A 15,306-nucleotide genomic window follows, 5' to 3' on the forward strand; every position below is an offset into this window, starting at 1 on the left:
AGCAACACACCAAGGTACACACCAATGGTGGTGGAGAGGAGAGCCTCACACCCAGCACTGATCTCCCGCCAGCTGTCAGGCCGAGCAGGACGAGGGGGGGCGGGGCTGATGGGGGCGGAGACAGGGGGAACTCGCCTCTCCTCTTGTCCAGCAGACGTGCCCACCCTCCTCCCATCTCCTCCCCTTCCTCGTCCCGTCTCCTCACGGCTCCCGTGAACATCCCCACAACCAGAAACAACTCCGCGTCCTCCCCCTCTCACTCCCAGCCTTTCCACTCTGTCACCATTGACCGCTCAGATTCCGACGCTTCGTTCCGATCTATAATTAGACTGAGTAACAACAAAAGTGTTACTGGGACGGCTGAGGAGTCAACCAAGGGTGCTGCTGCTGTAAATAGAACTGACTCGGATACTGCCCACCCCAACAGGCTGTCGCCCCCTGACCGGCAGACGTCTTTAAGTTGTGTCTCTTCATCATCATCGTTGTCGTCGTCATCGTCACTGAGTACCACCAAATGTTTTGCTTCCTCATCTTCCAGTTCATCGACAGAGAACAAGGAAGATAACGAATGCTGTGTCCCCAGCAACCAATCGCCCAGTTCCCCTGTGTGTAATAAAGATCTGGCTACTCTACCTCGCGTCATCGACTGTGCCGCCCGACAGATGAAACCTCAAACTGTCCACTTCAGGAAGGCTCCACGGGCAAAGAAACGACGTTTTCGGGCAACGCGTGTAGACTCACAGTCATCTAGCGATGAAGAAGAGAGGTGAACAAGTGTGACTATCTTGTGACACAGAGGTGAACAAGTGTGACTATCTTGTGACACAGAGGTGAACAAGTGTAACTATCTTGTGACTGAGGTGAACAAGTGTGACTATCTTGTGACACAGAGGTGAACAAGTGTAACTATCTTGTGACTGAGGTGAACAAGTGTGACTATCTTGTGACTGAGGTGAACAAGTGTGACTATCTTGTGACACAGAGGTGAACAAGTGTAACTATCTTGTGACTGAGGTGATCAAGTGCGACTATCTTGTGACACAGAGGTGAACAAGTGTAACTATCTTGTGACTGAGGTGATCAAGTGCGACTATCTTGTGACACAGAGGTGAACAAGTCGTTTCTTGTCGTACCTCCATTTTTGTATAACAGTGAAAACAGTTCATAATAAAAAAGTGAGCTGAAGAAGATGTCACATTTTCACTGTTTTACAAAATGGAGATACACCAAGAAATCACTGAGGTGTTACTATTTTGTGTAACTACAGATGAGCATGGATATCTCTCAGACACGTTGGGGCTCGGCAAATGCTTGACAACACATCGGTAATTCCAGGAAACTGATCATGAAAAATAAGAGATACATTGAAGAAGGTCAAGGGAAGTAAGTGACGTTTAATAGCCCAAAAATAATCTCTGCCTTTGTGACACGTTCTGGGTAGAAATGACGGAAGGATGGATAGTGTGTGTGCCTTTTTCTCTAGTCAATGAAGTTGGGAGGACAGATTTGATCAGACTTTTTGAGATGAGCTGTTGGACACATGTGTGCAGGTGTTTGAGAAAACAGTACATGGGGAGGCCTACTGCCAGTACAATTACAAAGAAAATATAGACTTTTGTTCTATCAGGGAATGGCATATTGTGGGAGCTGTCCATAAATGAAGAGTTTAACGTGTGCGGGTTGTCTGTGCTCCTCTGTATCTCTCTTGTGACAGAGAGGTGAACAAGTTGAACCGTCTCTTGTGACAGAGAGGTGAACAAGTTGAACCGTCTCTTGTGACAGAGAGGTGAACAAGTTGAACCGTCTCTTGTGACAGAGAGGTGAACAAGTTGAACCGTCTCTTGTGATCTTTCTTGTAGAAGACAGGAAATGCATCATGTGGGAAGCATTAGCCTAGTATACGAGTTCCAATTCCATGGGACTCTTCATGCTGATAAAACAATTTCGACTTTCATTTTGCAGTGCTAAATTAACTGGAATTAACTGGTGGGGGGGTTTTAAGAAGAAATTTGCCAGTTGTTGACATGTTGGCCAGCCCCATATTGGTCCATGGTGAAGGTGTTTGGTTTGAGGAGGGCCCCGTCTATGTCACTCACTACAGTGACAGTTGACAGTGACAGTTGACAGCACCGTGGGTTGCTGTGAGGGTGCTATGTCACTCACTACAGTGACAGTTGACAGCACCGTGGGTTGCTGTGAGGGTGCTATGTCACTCACTACAGTGACAGTTGACAGCACCGTGGGTTGCTGTGAGGGTGCTATGTCACTCACTACAGTGACAGTTGACAGCACCGTGGGTTGCTGTGAGGGTGCTATGTCACTCACTACAGTGACAGTTGACAGCACCGTGGGTTGCTGTGAGGGTGCTATGTCACTCACTACAGTGACAGTTGACAGCACCGTGGGTTGCTGTGAGGGTGCTATGTCACTCACTAAAGTGACAGTTGACAGCACAGTGGATTGCTGTGAGGGTGTTATGTCACTCACTACAGTGACAGTTGACAGCAGCGTGGGTTGCTGTGAGGGTGTTATGTCACTCACTACAGTGACAGTTGACAGCACAGTGGATTGCTGTGAGGGTGTTATGTCACTCACTACAGTGACAGTTGACAGCAGCGTGGGTTGCTGTGAGGGTGCTATGGTAAACAGGAATCCTCTGTTGGTGCGTCGCGTGTGGGGTTCCCGTGTCACCTTACGGTTTTCCTCCGGCCTCACCAACCAACCAGTCATTGTGCTACTACTGGTACCACTAGTGACTACATTACACTAGGACTATGACTACATTACACTAGGACTATGACTACATTACACTAGGACTATGACTACATTACACTAGGACTATGACCACATTACACTAGGACTATGACCACATTACACTAGGACTATGACCACATTACACTAGGACTATGACTACATTACACTAGGACTATGACTACATTACACTAGGACTATGACTACATTACACTAGGACTATGACCACATTACACTAGGACTATGACTACATTACACTAGGACTATGACCACATTACACTAGGACTATGACCACATTACACTAGGACTATGACCACATTACACTAGGACTATGACTACATTACACTAGGACTATGACTACATTACACTAGGACTATGACTACATTACACCAGGACTGTTTGTTCTTGTAAATATTGAAACAATTGTTTATGTAAAATGCACAGTGGCTGAACAGTAAAGGATTTTGCCTTATCAGTGTTGAACTTGGGAGATACAGCTGTGTGCTGGTTTAAGCTGTCTGGTTCAGTTCTTAGTTTTGCTGGTGTAAACCGTCTACTGTCTGGTTCAGTTCTTAGTTTTGCTGGTGTGAACCGTCTACTGTCTGGTTCAGTTCTTAGTTTTGCTGGTGGTGAGAGCAAAACTTGTCCAGTCCCTGAGTGTGTTTGTCAAGCACACGTAGAAGGAGAAAACGTTCCTCTGTTTGTCCATTCCTGGTTCAACCTTTGACCTGTTGTGTTGTCACTGTGCCTACGTTCACTTTTCACTGATTTTTGAGTCTTTCACACCTTGGGCAGGCATCCGGTTTGGAAAATAGAAATGTGAGATAAGTCTATTTCAAGGTACTTAGTTTTCTTAAGCAGAATTACTTTTAGAATTATAATATGTATTGTATATATATATGAAATGTTTGTGTCCATTCTAAGCTATCTATATTTTCGGCAAAGCTGTAAGGTGAGCTGACAAAATGAGTTACTTCTCCGATTTTAGCCCAATGGAAATAGATGCGTCAAATTTATTGGTTGAGTTTGTACTATTCATCAGTATGAAGTTATACTTGAAGAGAATGCCATTGGATTAGAATCTATAAATATGACCCTTGTGTCCATTTTTGGCCGATATTTTCATTCTTTGATAGTGAAAAGTGACTCATTTTGTCAGCAACTTGACATTTTCTTGTAGAGATGACACAGGATGGGAGGTAAAGATTGTTAGGTTTGGTGTGAGTGTTTTCCAAGGCTGGCATTGGACGTCTTTCTCACCCTCACTCTGTCGTGGAGGTCGTCTTTCTCACCCTCACTCTGTCGTGTAGGTCAGGTACTGTTTTCTCAAACTAGGACAAACTTATCTCTTCCATTTGTAGGAAAAGCTTTTGTTCTTTTACGTCTGTCAACTGTTGAGAAAGCAGCAGCGAGTGGTTTGATGTCATCAAACTGAAATATGTGAGGCAGCGTGGTGGAATCTGGCTCTCGTCAAAATAATCAAAGTGAAGAAACTTGCATTTTTCCACAGGTTTGTGAATTTTTTTCAAATTTTGTTTTTTGGCTCAACACCTTTCATGCCTATTAAACTTAAAGAACTCATTTCTGTATGGAATTTTCTGAAAAACGTTGATTAAAGGCACAAAAAATGAAAATTTTCAGTTACCACGGACTCTTAAGCTAAGGAAATAACTAATCTTTGGCGGCCATTTTCTCACTAATCTTACCTCTGAAAGCAGATGACCCCCACCTCCTTCATTCACAAATATCTCGACTTGTATTCAAGATAAATGGATACTTTTTTCACCTAAATAAAGACAAATGAACAATCTTTACGATGATACCAAAATCATGCCCCTAAATTGGCGAGAGCCTGATTCCACCACGCTGCCTCACATATTGGGAAATTTTCTCATCAGCTGTTTCTCCATGTTGCTATTTGGTTGGGACAGAACAAAGAAAGGGCGATCTGAATGACCCCAATTTTACCGAAATAATATGCTCAGACGGCCACAAGCCATGTTTATGCTACCTATGTCGCGCAATAACTGGATGGCTGGGTATTCTGTCGCTCTGTTTCCATCTTTGCATCGCACGCGCGCGCGTGCACACACACACTCACACACACACACTTGTGTGATGATTGAGAGATGAGGAGATTTGTCACACTGTGGCACTGGGTGTTCTGTTGTTCTGTCTCCCTCTCTCCATCACTCGCACACGCACACACACACACCCATACTCACACACACACACACACGCACACACACTTGTGTGATGATTGAGAGATGAGGAGGTTTGTCCCAGTGTGCCACCCACTGGCATCGGACACGACTGGCCTCTCTCCAGTCTTCTCAACCTTTTGTCTCTCTGTTAACTCTGTCACTTTTGCTCTTACCAGCTGGCTGGTGCACGTTGGTCATTTGCTGCCTGCTGGAGATTCTCCAGACTTTTTGTTCAAGTGTGGAGTTTTCTCGAGACTGTTATCAGCTTGAACTCACTACCAAAGCAACACCCGAGTGGGTCTGGGTAGCGAAACCATTTGACACTTGGGCGGTACGTGTGTCGTTGTGACTTCACTAGTGACCCAACATGGCAGTGCATGTGTCATGACGTCACTAGTGACCTTACATGGCAGTGCATGTGTCATGACGTCACTAGTGACCCAACATGGCAGTGCATGTGTCATGACGTCACTAGTGACCCAACATGGCAGTGCATGTGTCATGACGTCACTAGTGACCCAACATGGCAGTGCACGTGTCATGACATCACTAGCGACCTTACATGGCAGTGCATGTGTCATGACGTCACTAGCGACCTTACATGGCAGTGCACGTGTCATGACGTCACTAGTGACCCAACATGGCAGTGCACGTGTCATGACGTCACTAGCGACCTTACATGGCAGTGCATGTGTCATGACGTCACTAGCGACCTTACATGGCAGTGCACGTGTCATGACGTCACTAGCGACCGTGCATGATGAACTGCCCTGCTATCAGCTCTGGTATTGGATACGTGAGGAAGCATCCTTTCTTTATCAAATTTTTTGTTGTATGAAATCATTTGTGAGACGTGGTGGTGAAGTCTGGCCCTCGTCATCATTTGTGAGACGTGGTGGTGAAGTCTGGCCCTCGTCACAATGAAATTGAAGAAACTCAACATTTTTATGCAGTTGGGAAATTTTCATTAAATTTTTCATAACATTTGTGCGATATCGAGGTGAAATCAGATGCTCATCCCAATGAAATTGAAGAAACTGACATTTTTATACAGTTGGAAAATTTTCGTCAAATTTTTCATTACTAAAACATTTGTGCAGCGTCGAGGTGAAATCAGTCGCTCGTCACAATGAAATTGAAGAAACTGACAGTTTTTCACAGTTGGGAAATTTTAATAAAATAAATTTTTTGTTATGAAAACGTTTGTGCGCCATTGAGGTGAAATGAGACTCTTGTCTCAATGAAATTTAAGAAATTGACATTTTTCGGCAGTTGGGAAATTGAAAAAAAAAATGTTTCCTCTGAAAACACTGTGCGACATCATGGTGAACTGAGGCGCTCGTCACAATGAGATTGAGATGGACATTTTTCCGCAGTTGGGAAATTTTAATCAATTTTTTGGTAAGATTTGTGAGGCATGGACGTGAAATCTGGCGCTCGTCACAATGAAATTGGAAGAAAGCAACATTTTTGTAGTTGCGAAATCTTAATCAAATTTTTCGTTATGAGACCATATATGTACACAGAGCAGCCCATTATTACGAATTTGGTGGAATCTTTGTGGTTTCTCTTCGAATTTACGAAATATGGTCGTAATACCCCTGATTCCGACAAGGTGCTAAAAATATCCTGTCCATTTGTGTTGCGAGTGACGGCCTAAGCCAGTGAGAAAATTGAAAAGAAAAAAAAAATTGGTCGTTATTTGAAACAACAATCAACTATGGTGGATATCATTTTTCCACAGTTGGGAAATTAAAATCAAATTTTTCGTTTAATGATTTGGGCAATTAAAATTTTTATTTTTGTGTGTAGCATCATGGTGAAATGAGGCACTCGTCAAAGTCATGAAATTATAGATACCTGACTTTGTTCCACAGTTGGGAAATTCTTATCAAATTTTTTGTTATGGGTTCGACACATTTTATCTACATTTCCATTGAAAAGCACATTCCTTATTCCTGTGTGGATTGTACTGTAAAATTATCCTAGTTAGGAACAAAAACTGTAAATTTGCAGTTTCCAAAGGCTACAGCTTTAGAAGTGGAAGTCACCAAAGTTTGGCGCTATTTTATATCTGGCACCAGACGACCGCTACCTCCCTCAGTCTCGGCTGTCATATAATCACACAGTACAGTCACACAGTACAGTCACACAGTACAGTCACACAGTACAGTCACAGTCACACAGTACAGTCACAGTCACACAGTACAGTCACACAGTACAGTCACAGTCACACAGTACAGTCACACAGTACAGTCACACAGTACAGTTACAGTCACACAGTACAGTCACAGTCACACAGTACAGTTGACTACGGATGAGTTGACATTGTTGGGGGGAAGGGATAATAAGTCAGGACCACAAATCTAAGGAACATGACAAAATAGTTTTCCCTGCTCATCATTGTAATAGTAAGCAAGTCAGTAAGTCAGTCAGTAAGTAAGTCAGTCAGTCAGTCAGTCAGTAAGTAAGTCAGTAAGTCAGTCAGTCAGTCAGTCAGTAAGTAAGTCAGTAAGTCAGTCAGTCAGTAAGTAAGTCAGTCAGTCAGTAAGTCAGTCAGTAAGTAAGTCAGTCAGTAAGTCAGTCAGTCAGTCAGTAAGTCAGTCAGTCAGTCAGTAAGTCAGTCAGTAAGTAAGTCAGTCAGTCAGTCAGTAAGTCAGTCAGTAAGTCAGTCAGTCAGTAAGTCAGTCAGTCAGTCAGTAAGTCAGTCAGTCAGTCAGTCAGTAAGTCAGTAAGTAAGTAAGTAAGTCAGTCAGTCAGTCAGTCAGTCAGTCAGTCAGTCAGTCAGTCAGTCAGTCAGTCAGTCAGTCAGTCAGTCAGTAAGTCAGTCAGTCAGTCAGTCAGTAAGTCAGTCAGTAAGTCAGTCAGTCAGTCAGTCAGTCAGTCAGTAAGTAAGTAAGTCAGTCAGTCAGTCAGTCAGTCAGTCAGTCAGTAAGTCAGTCAGTAAGTCAGTCAGTCAGTCAGTCAGTAAGTCAGTCAGTCAGTAAGTCAGTCAGTAAGTCAGTCAGTCAGTCAGTCAGTCAGTAAGTAAGTCAGTAGGCTACTGTGGTAAAAACTGTGGTCACGGGAAAGGTTGCCCAGTAATCAAAGAACATTTTGTCCTCCTCAAAAGGAAAGTAAATGAAGTGAGATTATATCGACAACTCCATATGCCCAAAAATAGAAGAGCACCCGACTCCACCGTGTCATGTCATAAGATCATTTTTATTTATCGCATTGGGCAGTCAGTCAGTCTGTCTGTCTGGATGTTACGTTTTGTTTGTATGGACACTTTCCTTGTCATTTTTAAGATGCCTAGGCTACCTGGGAAAATGAGGCTAAAGTCACGATACTGAAGTCACGATACTGGAGCGTTTCCTTGGAAATTTTGTCTGCTCATGATAAGGCACTTTGACTACATCCACTATAGATCTAGTGTGCAAGTTGGATTCAAACCCCAACTCTTCCCGCTGCAAGTTACTATAGAGAATAGCAATGTTCTTCAAAAAAGTGACTTAAGCCTCATTCGTGATCAGGTTGCACATGCAAGTTCTTGGGCTGGTTGCAGAAATTTGCAGTGATTGATCAGAAAACAATCGTGATCAGAAAACTAAAACAATGGCTTTTGGGTTCAAGGTTTCTGGTCTCTCCTGTCTCCTCAGAAGAGAAGGGTTTTGTTTCCTCTACTCAAAGTTCCAGTTCTCATTTTAGTCTTTTTTCACTATTGCTCAAGTCATTGGATTGACTTCGGTAAACACAATCAAAGTTTTTCTCCAAACAACAAAAACTGACTCCGGCAATTGTGAGTTGTGTCTGTGAGTTGTGTCTGTGAGTTGTGTCTGTGAGTTGTGTCTGTGAGTTGTGTCTGTGAGTTGTGTCTGTGGGTTGTGTCTGTGAGTTGTGTCTGTGGGTTGTGTCTGTGAGTTGTGTCTGTGGGTTGTGTCTGTGGGTTGTGTCTGTGGGTTGTGTCTGTGGGTTGTGTCTGTGGGTTGTGTCTGTGAGTTGTGTCTGTGAGTTGTGTCTGTGGGTTGTGTCTGTGAGTTGTGTCTGTGGGTTGTGTCTGTGAGTTGTGTCTGTGGGTTGTGTCTGTGGGTTGTGTCTGTGGGTTGTGTCTGTGGGTTGTGTCTGTGGGTTGTGTCTGTGAGTTGTGTCTGTGGGTTGTGTCTGTGGGTTGTGTCTGTGGGTTGTGTTGTTGACATGACGTTTGTGATACCTGTACAGAACAAACAAAGTGCACGAATAAAACACAAACAACGACCATCCCGATGTGTTGGATTTTTATTGCACATTGATCAGTTCATTGTTGTCGTTGTGTCATTTACACAGGACATTACTGACCAGTTCATTGTTGTCGTTGTTGTGTCATTTACACAGGACATTACTGACCAGTTCATTGTTGTTATGTCATTTACACAGGACATAACTGACCAGTTCATTGTTGTCGTTGTGTCATTTACACAGGACCTCAGGACCACCTGGAAAGTTGGCTTTAACAAGAATGACAATATCTAAATGGTTTACCCACCAAACTGGCATCTCTTTGTCAGGCTCTTCACTACATTGTGTGCTACTCTAGCATCTGCGTTTGTTGCCATTTATTTCATAAAAGTTACCATTCATTTTCAAGATTTCATTTTTAAAAGTTTTAGTAGAGGTTTTACGGCGCTCGCAAAGTCTGCATAAGGTCATATGAGCGCCAGAAGATTAAACGTGTTACAAGAGAGTAACAAATATAAAAAAGAAGAAGGGAAGACAAGGATGATAAATGTTTGATAGGAAAGAAGAAGCAAACAACACTAGAGCACCCGCCAACCACCCACAAGCTCTCTGTGACGACGTACTGATATGTTGATTAGGGAAACAATCGAAAGCACCAGAATTTCTTGTCCTCTGTTTCAAACATCCAGAATATCATTTGTAGCCACACACAGTGTAAAAACGTGAAAAATTTATTAAAGTTTCACAACAGAAGGAAATCAAAATTAGAACAGCAAATAAACAACCACAAATATTACCAAATAAGGGCGTGTGTCCACCTTTCCGAAGATAGGCCATTTAAACTGTAAACATGTGTATTTCAAGAAAAAGTACAGGACATTTAAACTGTAAACGTGTGTATTTCAAGAAAAAGTACAGGCCATATGACAAGTCAATGAGTGGAATCACCCACAAGGGGCCGGCCAGAGTCAGTATTCAGTTTTGGTGGAGACACGCTTTAACATAACACATTTATATTCTTTTAAAATGTAGGAACAACATCAACTGAAATGCCATTGCGCTGTAGAAACATTACAACATAGAAAACCAACACGTCAGAACAACATCTCAACAAATTCAACAACAACAAACTCAAACAACAAAGAGAGAAATGAAAGACAAACAGCAAAAATAAAAGTTTATATATATGTAATTTACAGTAAGGTCCCAGAGTACCTACATTCTTCGCCTGAAAATAACTATACATAGACACCTTAACATGATCAAAAATACACATATCTAATTTGTTATGAAGTAGCAAAAATCGCGGCCGCGATTCGGGGACCAAAAAATGCCAAAAACCGCAGCCACGACAACCGCAGAAGCCAGATTACTGAAGATGTGAGTGCCACTTCCACTTGGAGGTTTGATGGAGCATCGTACCCAGCCCAGGCCGGGCTTGCCCAGACAAGTAAAACATTGACATACAGTGAAGTCTGCTTCAACCAAACACGGTTCATCCAAAAACAGCAGTGAACCAAAAGAAAATAGAATCCCCATTTTTTTTCTTCTTTGTAAGAAAACTATCGCTTTGTCAAAATGCTCTTATTTCTAAACCAAAAAGATTGAGGGCTATGTCTTCTAAGGCTGAAAATATACTGCCACGCACAACTGAAGGGCGCTGCTAAAAAAAGTCGAGCCCTCTTTATTTCCTATCGGAGATTTCACTGACACGACCTGACGTGAGGAGTCGTGAGGACCCAACAAGACGTGCGTGTGTGCAGCACTTCCTGCTCGCCGTGCTATCAGAGTGTTCAGGGACGCCTCGGCAATATGGAGACAAAGTGTGGAGGAGGTGGAGGAAGGAAAGAAAAGAAAACTGGAAGTAGAGGACAACAATGTGGCATCTTTGAGAAGAGAAAGTGATAGAAAAGCGTATGTATGGCAGAATCTGTAACCAATATGAATGACCAGTGGGCACTATTTACTTCAGCGCATGGATTATCATTAAGGAACACACTTGTGAAAAAAGAAGAAGAATGGAGTCATTGAAAGAAGATATTCAGAAAAAGGAGTCTGTTCTTAAGACTGTCTAGTCACTACAGCAGATGAATCATCCTTTAATATGCTTGTAGACGTCAAAACTTCTGGTAAGTAAGCTTTTTATTGGTGATTTTTTTTTTTTTTGGTAGTCTGGAAAAAAAATTTGAGTCTGGAAGGAAAAGAATTTCGGGATTTCACTGGGAACCCTGACTATCAAATGTACATCTGTCGTGTGACCTTCAATTGGTCATCAACTATAGTCTCTGCAAAGTTCGTTGACAAAGACCATAGACATGAGCAGACGCCGGCATGTATTGCATGATGTCACTGACATTGGACTTTGTCCATTTTCTAGACTTGGGCAGAGCTCAGTACAGTGAGCTGATCAACTCTCGTCTAAATCTGTGCGACTGTTCCAGACTAAGCAAGCTGACAATGTTGAAGAGAAAGCATAATGCCTAGAGCCTGCAGCTCAAATTGCTGTAACTAAAAGAGGAAGACGAGAAAAAAAAAACTTTCAAAAAAGAGAAATTGCTGCAAGCATGGCAATCCCAACTTATGGATCCTGAAATGGAGGTTATTTATTACACTTATTGAATAGAAGTGCTTCAGATGGAGGAAGTGGACAAATTGACCAATGACAGGACGGCCCGCCATGCTGCAAGATTTTTTCTGGTGCACAATCAGACCCACAATCTTCGGAGCCGGATGGTGTCAGCTTTCAAATCCCATTTTGATTCATTTATTACTATTAGTACTTCAAGAACAAAGGTCATTATAATTGACAAAGATTTTACTGAGCGATCCATCTTGAGTTCTGCATTCCCACATACCAAAGTGAGCTCTGCTTGTGTCATACACTTCACTCTTTTTCCAGAGAAAAAACTTCTGTTCAAATGAGCTTTCTTCCAGAGAAAAAACTTCTGTTCAAATGAGCTTTCTTCCAGAGAAAAAACTTCTGTTCAAATGAGCTTTCAACCTGAGCAAAGGAACACCCTTCATGCACTTCTTCAGCATCTGGCATACAGCAAAAACTTGTACTGAAGAAGGAATAGGATCAGCACTTGCAAAAGGAAATATCTTGAGGAAGGAAATTTTTCCATGGTTATTGATTATATCAAGCGCAACTGGCATAGTAGTAGTAGTACAGGGTTTTACGGCGCTCGCAACTGCATAAGGTGCAACTGGCATGATATTCCAGAGGAATGGGTTATGGGCTTGAAGGCAGAATCCCTGATGCTGAGTGAGTAAACAACAAACAGGCTGGAATCTCTCACTGGGCACATCAAGTCAGTTGTTGGCAACTTCCAATCTTCTTGGACCAGTCTGATTCTGTTCTTGGACCAGTCTGATTCTGTTCTTGGACCAGTCTGATTCTGTTCTTGGACCAGTCTGATTCTGTTCTTGGACCAGTCAGTCTGATTCTGTTCTTGGACCAGTCAGTCTGATTCTGTTCTTGGACCAGTCTGATTCTGTTCTTGGACCAGTCTGATTCTGTTCTTGGACCAGTCAGTATGACTCTGTTCTTGGACCAGTCAGTATGACTCTGTTCTTGGACCAGTCAGTATGACTCTGTTCTTGGACCAGTCAGTCTGATTCTGTTCTTGGACCAGTCAGTCTGATTCTGTTCTTGGACCAGTCAGTCTGATTCTGTTCTTGGACCAGTCAGTCTGACTCTGTTCTTGGACCAGTCAGTCTGATTCTGTTCTTGGACCAGTCAGTCTGATTCTGTTCTTGGACCAGTCAGTCTGATTCTGTTCTTGGACCAGTCAGTCTGACTCTGTTCTTGGACCAGTCAGTCTGATTCTGTTCTTGGACCAGTCAGTCTGATTCTGTTCTTGGACCAGTCAGTATGACTCTGTTCTTGGACCAGTCAGTATGACTCTGTTCTTGGACCAGTCAGTCTGATTCTGTTCTTGGACCAGTCAGTCTGATTCTGTTCTTGGACCAGTCAGTCTGATTCTGTTCTTGGACCAGTCAGTCTGATTCTGTTCTTGGACCAGTCAGTCTGATTCTGTTCTTGGACCAGTCAGTATGATTCTTTTCTTGGATTTGTTGTCGTGAAGGTCTTGAGGGTGGCCAGAATGCTGGACCAAACAATTTCCTCAACAGAAGAGAACGAGAGGAAGTTCAGGTGACATTTGACAAAGTACGCAGGGGAGGAAATGGAGAAACAATTTACCAGAGCTAGATAGGTCAAGGTCAAGGTTGTCTCTCTTCCAGGTGGAGGTTTTTGTGTGGATGGGTGCACTGGCGTGCAGGTGGACTCTAGTGTGGATGGGTGCACTGACGTGCAGGTGGATTCTTGTGTGGATGCCACTTCACAACATCCAATGGATTACGGTGTCTGCATATCCTTGCAGCCAGACTTCATTCAGGCCTGGAGATTTTCGGATGGCTGAGAAAGTACTTGATTGAGCATCACCGAAAGTTTCCAGCAAACTCAGCACCAGACAGAGATGCGAATGACGACAATTCTGAAATCCACAAGGTCAGTTCATGTCTCAGGGCTTGCTTCTGATGACCTCAGTAAAAATTCCATGAAGCCAAAGTGCGACACATTGACATCTACCATGACCGTGCTCCCACTGCCGATGTTGGGGCAGAAACTGGAACAGGTGAAGCTCATGGACCAGATGGTGAATGAGCCTAGCATGTGTGTGTGGTGGAATGTGCCCAAAGACCACCAAGAGATCTTTCACGTGTGCAACGTGCACACGGGACCTCCGAGACTTTTCGCCCTTGTCTGAGAAGGCTAGGTGTAAGATCTTTCCTACCATAAGATCAGGGGTGTGGCAGAAAGACAGCAGTAAGGAGGAGCCAAGGAGAAGAAGTGGAAAGGCTGCAGAAAGAGTCAGGAGCCCAGAGGAGGGGACAAAGGAGGTGAAGGGGTGGGGGCAGAAAGGGGAGACGAAAGCAGACGACAGAACATTGCTAGAGAGAAGGAAAGGAGTTGAAAGGAGACAATTTTAGAGAAGAAAATGTTTCCGTCGCTACCTGGGACCTTTGAATGAGAGGCCAACACTTTGCTTAACCTCTAGGCCACGAGAGCCTCCCTTCACAAATGAAGACACGTGGTCGCCCCAAAAACTGCTCTGAACCTCCTGTTGAAAGAGGAACACGTTGAATCTGTCCATCTTGTCAACATTGCAATCATTGATGATCAGTGATAGGGTGGGTCTTGCATTAGTAAGGTACATGGGGTTTTTTTGCTTGTTTTTTTAAAAAAGTGTTTTACAGCGCTCACAACTGTATGAGTACGCGGGACATATTTAACTTTTTCAGTTGGCAGGAAATTTTGACTTTTGCCAGGGTGGCAGCCAAAGCCTACTCTTGTCGATTTTAGACCACCAAGGGATCTTTAACGTGCGCATCTTGCACACGGGACCTCCGAGATTTTTCGCCCTTGTCCGAGGAGGCTAGGTGTAAGATCTTTCCTACCAGAAGATCAGGGGTGTGGCTGAAAGACAGCAGTAAGAAGGAGCCAAGGAGTAGCAGTAGAAAGGCTGCAGAAAGAGTTGGGAGCCCAGAGGACATTCCTCAGCGACTCTCAACTTCCTCCAGTCCTCCTGCAAGAGCTAGCTCCGGAGAAGGAGGATGCAGACAAATAAACTGTGAGTCATCACGGCTAGCAGGAAGGAGAAGGAGGATGCAGACAAATAAACTGTGAGTCATCACGGCTAGCAGGAAGGAGAAGGAGGAAGCAGACAAATAAACTGTGAGTCATCCCGGCTAGCAGGAAGGAGAGCCGGCGAACAAAGGACATTCAGACTCTCCTTCCCTCGGCTAGCCTGACAGGCACCCTAGTCCCCACCAGGTGAGCGAAATTTTGGTTTTGTCGGAAAAAAGAAAATGGTTTGTTGATTCTTTCTTTCAGAAAATAAGATAAATTTGGCATATTTTTAAAGCAAAAATAAGACAAAGATTTGGTGATTGTACAAGGGGGTGGGCAAGTCTGCAACTCTACACTGCCAACAATCATCGCTATTGGGGCAATCTTCCCGGACCAAAAACATTGCTAAACAGAAGAAAATCTGGTGACCCCGCTGGTTTTGGTTTCAGGACTTCACTGTATTGTTGTTTACACCCCAATCAACACAAATTTGTCCCCCATTTAGCAACAGCTGCTCCC

At 43.5% G+C, this 15,306-nt stretch overlaps 1 protein-coding gene and 2 long non-coding RNA genes across 3 annotated transcripts; 1 reads left to right on the forward strand and 2 right to left on the reverse strand.

Annotated features, from left to right (window-relative positions):
* The first annotated feature begins 28 nt into the window (after window positions 1–28).
* LOC118478959 lies at window positions 29–1,356 on the forward strand. The gene is made up of 2 exons (XR_004859404.1): window positions 29–1,046; window positions 1,109–1,356. It is a non-coding gene; the product is annotated as an uncharacterized LOC118478959 (long non-coding RNA).
* Window positions 1,357–2,088: 732 nt separating this feature from the next.
* LOC101848866 (cell surface glycoprotein 1-like) lies at window positions 2,089–2,730 on the reverse strand. The gene has a single exon (XM_005112569.1). It carries the CDS (start codon window positions 2,728–2,730, stop codon window positions 2,089–2,091), a length of 642 nt encoding a protein of 213 aa, XP_005112626.1.
* Window positions 2,731–9,194: 6,464 nt separating this feature from the next.
* LOC118478958 lies at window positions 9,195–13,901 on the reverse strand. Its single transcript, XR_004859403.1, has 2 exons — window positions 12,563–13,901; window positions 9,195–12,522 (listed from the first exon to the last, which is right to left on the reverse strand). It is a non-coding gene; the product is annotated as an uncharacterized LOC118478958 (long non-coding RNA).
* Between the last annotated feature and the right edge of the window lie 1,405 nt (window positions 13,902–15,306).

This window comes from Aplysia californica, unplaced genomic scaffold (assembly GCF_000002075.1).
Source record: "Aplysia californica isolate F4 #8 unplaced genomic scaffold, AplCal3.0 scaffold01323, whole genome shotgun sequence".
NCBI classification, from domain to species: domain Eukaryota; kingdom Metazoa; phylum Mollusca; class Gastropoda; order Aplysiida; family Aplysiidae; genus Aplysia; species Aplysia californica.

Coding starts and splice junctions, on each gene's coding strand:
- LOC101848866 (XM_005112569.1), bottom strand. CDS start 2,730: ATGACTGGTTGGTTGGTGAGGCCGGAGGAAAACCGTAAGGTGACACGG.